The 8300-nt window shown below is 36.7% G+C and overlaps 1 protein-coding gene across 1 annotated transcript; it reads right to left on the reverse strand.

Moving 5' to 3' along the window:
• Positions 1 to 214: 214 nt before the first annotated feature.
• LOC132619263 (probable serine/threonine-protein kinase At1g54610) lies at positions 215 to 7780 on the reverse strand. Its single transcript, XM_060334201.1, has 8 exons — positions 6474 to 7780; positions 5407 to 5691; positions 5008 to 5325; positions 4578 to 4805; positions 2774 to 2874; positions 2364 to 2478; positions 1313 to 1780; positions 215 to 616 (listed from the first exon to the last, which is right to left on the reverse strand). Exons 1-8 carry the CDS (start codon positions 6873 to 6875, stop codon positions 401 to 403), a joined length of 2133 nt encoding a protein of 710 aa, XP_060190184.1. The 5' UTR covers positions 6876 to 7780; the 3' UTR covers positions 215 to 400.
• Positions 7781 to 8300: the final 520 nt, after the last annotated feature.

Genomic DNA, 8300 nt, shown 5'->3' on the forward strand with positions numbered 1-8300 from the left:
TGTATGGTCTTAATATCCTTTTATCAATTCTTACGGTTGAGTTGATAAATAATTTTGGTAAGGGATAGTCTATGAACCGTTATTTTATTTTTTTATTTTTAATTATTACATAGGGGGTAGGGGGTAGGGGAAGGGGATTTAAACCCTCACCAAAAAGGTGAAAGCTCTGATAGCCAACCAACTGAGCTACTAGATCCCTACGAACCGTTAAATGTTAATGTAAAGGGCTGTCGATTTAGTTGAAGCAATGAAAGTTAAAAAAAATGTGCATAAACAATTTTTACCTACTCTAGCAATAGATCACATAATTATTCGACTATATTCATCTTAACTAAATTTCCTATAAATAACAATTACTTTCAGAAGAACTATACATAGAACTGTATATATAATTCCCAGTCTACCGCGATCCCAGACTAGTGACATAAATAGAATTGGTTGTTCTCTGCATCCCTTGAGCTTGGCATTTGCCTGCTCTTGCCTTCTCGAGCCTTGCTCGTCGTGCAGCTTCCTGGATACGACGATCGTGCTCTTTAAGCATTTGATCCACTTTATTTGGTTGAACAAGAAGTGGACCAGAGAAATGGATTGTGTTTCCCTTGTGACCATCGCCATGCTACATTGACAAAAAATGAGCTAGATATCATCATACTAGAATTCCAGAACAAGAAAGCAAATGTGAAACCAAAATGCTATTATTGAATGAAGGCCTATTACATTAGACAAGGGTTTATTAAATATCCAAGTGAACAAACCGACTTTATATTGTTAACAATCACAATGTAGGAGGACCATCAAGGGATGTAGTGGGATCCCTTAACCAGAGGTTTCAGGTTCGAGCCTCGAGATTATAGGAATTCCTAGTCATGAGTGTTTCTCCCTTAAATGAGTCCTACGCTGATCAAATCTGAATTAGTTAGGCCAGTGAGTTCCGGATACTAGAAACGGCCTCTCTACCTCCCAAGGTAAGGGTAGGGTCTGCGTACACTCTACCCTCTCCAGACCCCACGTTGTGGGATTTCATTGGGTATGTTGTTGTTGTAGTGAGTTCCGGATACCAGATGGTTAAACCAAATTAAAAGACAATCAAAGGGGCAGTTATGTATGCGAACTATGTTGGCACCATGGCCGAGTGAGTTAAACTATACTTTGAGAGGGGAAGTTTTAGCAGGCTCTAAATCATCTTGTAAGTGAAATACGGCAATAACAATATATCTCAATTACCTTTAAGCACTCAAGATTCGAGTCCTTTAAGGTCACAAAGTTTTTCATACCTTATGTTTTTACAAGTTACAATGTTTATAATACTTACCAGATTTGATTCTTTAATGCTGGCCCTTCCACTGTCAAATTGATGAGAACCAGCAGGATTTTGCATGTGCCGCTTCCAATCCTGCTTCCTTGAGTGTTCGTCAAGCAAGCGTACTGGCCTTTCTACTTGATGGCCAGATTCTAGTTGTGAAGCAACAAATCGGTCTCGAGCATCACCAGCCACAGTTGACCTAGATGCCACTAAAGTGGAAAACTTTGATAAGTCGGCTCTATTGGAACCAACAGAAATGTCATGATCGTATTTCTTCCCAGATTTTGCCCATCCAAATCCTGGAGCTAGAGGTCCTGAATGAGAAAATCTCTCTGCATGATTCTCCAAGTGATCTCCACCTCTTTCTTTCCTTGGTTGTGACGGTCTATGTTGTTCAATTGGAAAACCAGAAGCAGCTTCTTTAGGTAGATAGAAATGCTCAGATCGGCTCTTAGGATTTGAACTGCTCTGCCTCCTCTGTTACAAGGTATGAGTATTACTTGAAACGAACCAAATAGTGTCTAGATCATATAAATTGACAACTTGAGTAAAAGCATACTTGCACACAAATATGGCTACCGATGTATTCTTTATGAAGAAAAGGCTAAGCTTTATGTCAAAAGAGTGATCACATGTCAAACACATTCAAACTGGATCTTGTTCATTCTTTTAAGTTCACATGACCCATACCTAAACTACTCAAAAATTTCCAAATGGAAAAAGCCTAAATTCTTTGTTGCTCGGGATCTCCAAAAATATCACCAGGTGAGTGTCAGATCCTCCAAAAGTAGTGCATTTTTTGGAGGATCCGACATGGGTGTAGGAAAAAGATGCTCATCAAAAAACTAAGAGGTGGTATAAAATTTAAAAGGAAATTCAAAAAAATGCGTAAATAGTTATGCATTTTTTGGAGGATCCCAAATGCATTCTAACTAACCTCTTGTTACAACAGGAAAAAATTGAAGAATCATGATTATCTGGTTTCCTTTGGTCTTTAGGATCTGGCTTTAAGTAAAAATGTATCAACTTGTATACTAAAAATCAGGCCCCACATATATACCTGCATTGACCTAGCCAACTCGGCATTAGCATCAGGTGCTGCAACAGCTCGAGGTTCTTTTGATCCTCTCGTATGCCCATCACCAAATTGGGTCTTCACTCCTGCAGCTCCTTGCCTGCAGAAAACAATTTGGACAACTATTATGACGTATCCTCCAATACTTGAAAAGCAAAATATTATTTTAAACAAATGTTAAATCTCTAAGAAATGACTAAATTAAATAAACAAATATAAATTTCTCAGTACAAGCTAACCTAGGAAAGCAACAAATGAAATGCCACTGGACAATACGACTGTTGCACACTTCTAAAGATTTTCAAAACGACGAGGAAGCTATCGATAGAATTGAAAAGCATTTGCTCACACTATGAGAAAGACCAAAGTTAATGTGGACATCTTAAATTAAATACCTTTGAGCTTCTTCTTCCCGCAGCTTTGCATCAATTTCCTTGCTGGGAGGGTACTTTGGCAAACTTGAAGGATCACAAGGGAAGGGCTTTGTGGTGAAGAACTGTATGGTCATAACTTTGTTAATCAGCAAAATGGTTCTACAACTTTATTATGCAAATAATGAGATTCACCTTGAAGAAATGATATGACGCCGAATAACTCAGACAGACAAAATCAGACGATTCTTCCAGAAAATCACTTAGAATGAACCAATACGCCTCCAAAGGAACTATGTTACTACTTAGTTCAAATTTCAATATTATGACAGAGAAGCTCACAAGTTAACCCATGCGCCCCCATTTTATCTCACTCTTTTCTTTTTAGTCTGTTCCAAAAAGATTTAATATTTTTCTGTTTTCAGAAACTATTACTACGTACTAACATGACTGGTTGGGACCCCACATTATATAAAAGTGAATCTTTACTATGATAGAGAAAGATGAAGGGACGATTTGAACGCGTACTGACTCTCAATTAATTGTTGGTAGTACAAGCAATTCTGGTAATTTGCATATATTTAGCTTATATGTCAAAACATGTTACTTTGATTCTTAAACTTCATGCCAGTCAACCACCTTAAAACAAATTGGACCCAATTCTTCTCCTTGATGTTGTAACGATTAGGACCAAAACCTGCATGCCATTAGACTATAAGCATGTAGGATTCAGTCTTCAATTTTGTTTGACCATTTTTTACGGACTAGACTACAGAGCATCAAACTAAAAAGGGAAAAGGGCCTGATTTACCCCTCTACTTTGGGAAAAGGTTCATATTTACCCCCCGTTATACTATCAGCCCACTTATACCCCTACCGTTACAATAGTTGAAATATTTGCCCCTATTTTTAACCCCTGTCCACCGTGGCCAATGGCTTGGGCCAGGCTTGTCCACTGTGTCCATTAAAATGCCACATAAGAGGCCATGTCAGCAATTTAATTAAATGATTCCTAAAATTAAAAGACCAAAATGATGCTTTCTTCTTCAATATCAAATTGATTTCCACTGTTGCTAGACTCTGTATGTTTTCCACTGTTGCTAGTACATAGTACTAAAAACCACAAGAATTTTCAGGACAATTATCAGCTAAAATAATTTCAAAATTCAAGTATTAACAAAGGAAAAAAAGAACACCCCAGAAATCATTCCATAAAAAAGATCCCATCTTTGGCTATGAAAAAGTAGCAACTAAAAAATGAACTTACCAGCAGTAAGATAGAAATTGAAGAGACAAGAACACGGTACATGGAATCACAACTCAGAGTACTTTTCTGAAGGATAAGAGCAGAAACTAGTGAAGGAGGAGAGGAAGAAGCAAAAACCAGAGAAAAAAGGAAAAAGAAAAAAGAAAGCATACCACTTGTCCCAGCCAAAAATTCTCAGATGAGCTTTGAACATATGGTCTAAGTGTACCTTGGGTGGGGTCCATTTATCTGCACTTTTTAGTTTGATATTGAAGAAGAAAGCATCATTTTGGTCTTTTAATTTTAGGAATCATTTAATTAAATTGCTGACATGGCCTCTTATGTGGCATTTTAATGGACACAGTGGACAAGCCTAGCCCAAGCCATTGGCCACGGTGGACAGGGGTTAAAAATAGGGGCAAATATTTCAACTATTGTAACGGTAGGGGTATAAGTGGGCTGATAGTATAACGGGGGATAAATATGAACCTTTTCCCAAAGTAGAGGGGTAAATCAGGCCCTTTTCCCAACTAAAAATTGACGGTATAAACAGAGGGACAAAGAAACGCCAAGGAAACTTACCTCACTCTCAAGAGCACGGACAGCTGTTCCCCGAAGTTCAGGATCTATAGAAAGTAATGTGTCCATCAACCTCACAGCAGATGGAGGAAGATCCTTAAATGTTTCGCCAATACGCCGTCTGTAAGGATGTAACGGCTTAAATGCTGTTGAATGATGTAGTTTTTCTTTTTTCCAATAATTCTCAGATGGTGAACCACAAAGCTTAAAAATCTTATGCAGCTGCTCCACCTACAAGGAGGAAAAAAATCATGTATCTAAGGAATTTTCAGTTGATGAGCAAGAGCATTTAAGCACCTAACAGTGAAAATTACGTCATGAAATCAAGGTCAATGCACTAGTAGTTAAATGTCTAATTGCAGCTTTGAAAGCTCTCTCCAAGCCTCACTATCAGGTTCAAAAAGAAAAATTATATTAATAATCTATTATATACCTCAGTTCTACCAGGCATAATGGGTTTGCCAACATATAATTCTCCAAGTATGCAACCAGCACTCCACAAATCTACAGCGACTGCATAGTGAATTGCTCCAAGTAAGAGCTCGGGTGGTCGATACCAAAGAGTCACAACACGGCTTGTCAGTGGAACACTTTGGTGATGATCAAAAAAGGTTGCTAAGCCAAAATCTGCAATCTTCAAGATCCCGTTATTGTCGATTAGAAGATTTGAACCTTTAATGTCCCGATGCAAAACACCCCGACTATGACAATGATGAAGTCCACTAAGAAGTTGCTGCATATAGCATTTCATCTATAAAACACACAATTAAGTCAGAAATAAGTTAACCTAAAATTACGGAATAAAGCATAATCAAGGATCCTGGAAAAGCACCTGCGGTTCTGTAAATTTGATATCAGGAAGAGATGCGAGTCCAGTGAGATCATGTTCCATGTACTCAAAAACAAGGTACAAACTGCAAGATGATCTTGATGTAACCAAACCTTGTAATTTGATGATATTCGGATGATCAAGCCTACGCAAAATGACTATCTCCCTCGCCATAAATTTGACACTTTCAGGATCCATATTATCAAACCTCACTCTTTTGAGTGCAACAAGTTTATTGTTAGTTAGGTCACGAGCCTTGTATACACTACTATAAGTCCCTTGGCCAATCTGCAAGAACAAGAAGCTATTAGACAATAACCAAAAGACCTTAATTGCCAACCTTTAAACACATTGGAAAAGAAAACTAACACCTTAACGGAAATAGAAAAGGAAGGAAAATATTGCCACAGGCATTACAATAAATATAATGATTTTTAAACCATCTAAATCAAAACATTGTATTTAGCATGGCACATTCAAAATGTTAAGCGGTAATTTCAACCTAATCAGACTTCTATTCTTCTATATCATTAGTCTCCCTGAGACATGATTAGATTTGCAGACCAATCTTGAAACAAAATCAACTTCTCGCATTGCTCAATTAGTTCATCTGTCCCAATATATTGACACTTTTTCCAGCTTGGGACATCTTAAAATGTTGACATAATTCCACTATTAATATTATTCCATATAGCTTTTACAACTTTCAAAAACACTAGTGCGTATATTACTTTTGTGTGTCTGAGCTTAAGTGCTAGCACAAGAAAGTTGAACTATATATTTATTTGGTATATCTTCTTTAACAGATCAAATTTTAAACTTTCAATTGGATTTTTCTCTATCAAACTAAATTACTTCAACATTTTGTTGAACTATCAATTATATAATACCTAAGTTAATTTAAAATTTTGAACTTCGACCCAATCAAACACCACCATATAAAATGGAAAGGAGGTAGTATTAATTACTATAATTGCCTAATAGTTTAGGCGAATCAAACACAATTTTGATTGCTATCCAATCTAATTTTTCAAATGAATCACCCATAAAGAATGTCTGTAGAATTGCACCTTGTCTAATTTCTCGAAAGTATCGGCCTTTCGAGGAACCCATCCATTAATAGCTTCACCAGCCACTGCAGCAAACCAAGAAGGCCATCCAGCAGCAATTAGTTCCCCTTCCAAGGCTTTCGGGACGCCTCCATTTCCATTAAAACCATTCACAACGACTCCAAGCTTTTCTTTTATCTGCTCATAATGATCATCCCTAACCTTTCTTGATCCATTAGCCTTCCTATCAATTAAACCAAGCTTCACATCACCATTTTCCAACTTGTCTTTCACCCTGAAACTCTCCCCTCTCTTAGAAGAAACGGCTCGTGGTGGTGCCCGTTTTGCCAATTCTCTCCTCTTTTGACCGCCATCCCGCCTATCTTGGGCGGGCGACGAAGGTTTTCCACAAACGCCACCCATAATCAACCAACGAAAACCCAACCAAAAACTACAAACCCCAAAGACCAGTCTTTGCAAAAATCAATCTTTCCCCCATAAACATGGAACCAAAAGTCAAAACAACCCAAGCCAGGCAAGAAAAGTTCAAACCCAATTCAGTAGAACAGTCACTCAACTACAATTCCAAATTTCCATTGCAAAATTCAACTGCTTAAAAAAGTGTCAACTACCCATAAACCCTTGATGCCCCAATAACTACAACACCAAAAAAGACTCCAACTTTTTGCACAAACCACAACTTCACAAAAGAACAATCAAAAACCAAGAATCCAATCTCTATAATAATTTCTTGATAAAGTAACCACAACACCAAAAGACTCCACCTTTTTGCACAAACTGCAACTTCACAAAAGAACAATCAAAAACCAAGAATCCAATCTCTATAACAAATTCTTGATAAAGTAACCACAACACCAAAAGACTCCAACTTTTTGCATAAACTGCAACTTTATACACAATTCAACTAATAAACCCCAAATTTTCTACACAACTCAATTATGATAAGATTCTATAATACCTTGTTTAGAATGATAAACCCCAAAACCCCTTTAAGAGCTGATCAAACGGCTTGATCTCTAAAAATTCTCTAGGCAACTTCTGAGAAAACAGAAAAATATGGTTACTGCTTTTTTAAAGAAATTTAAAAAGCTGCTACGCTGCAGTTGACTGTTCAACACGCTTATATGTGAAAATAAGCAAGAAGATAAGACTAAAAACAACAGAATTTAAAATTTAAAAAAAAAAAAAAACAAGAAACAGATATAGATAGAGAAATAGGGGCCGGCACTTTTCTCTGTTTATAACTGTAACACTTTATTTGTGGTCAAAAGTCTCATTTGTTAGTAGTATTGAAGGCTTTGAAGGGAAGAAAATGAGCGCAACAGTCTGTCTTTGGCTTAACTATTTGGTAACAGAATGGTACGACCGCTACCCTTTTTTATTTTTTTAAAATTTGATCAGAAGTAAAAGTATATTTGCACCGTTTGTGTAACTACATGTATATATGCATTATTTTTTAAATGGGGGTATATATGTTCTAAATAATAAAGTTAAGGAGTATATATGCATTACTTTTTAAACGAAATATATCTATTCTAAATTACAAAATTAAGGAGTGTGAACACATTATTAATTTACTATAATCGGCGTTGGAGCCAAACACGGCTTATTTGTTGTTGTGCTGTTGTACCTTATTACTAGAGAAGGAAAGGTAAAGAAAAAAAAGTACATTAAATTTGATAAAAAGGGAGAAATAGTCAAACGGTCCAACATAGAGGAGTGAGGAATGGGCTATTTTTTTCTTGAAAAGAAAAATAAGGGAAGGAAGAAAGTAAATAGAATATTAATCGAGATCACACTCATTGTAGGTGAAGTCAAACCTCTCGT

This window comes from Lycium barbarum, chromosome 11 (assembly GCF_019175385.1).
Source record: "Lycium barbarum isolate Lr01 chromosome 11, ASM1917538v2, whole genome shotgun sequence".
NCBI lineage: Eukaryota > Viridiplantae > Streptophyta > Magnoliopsida > Solanales > Solanaceae > Lycium > Lycium barbarum.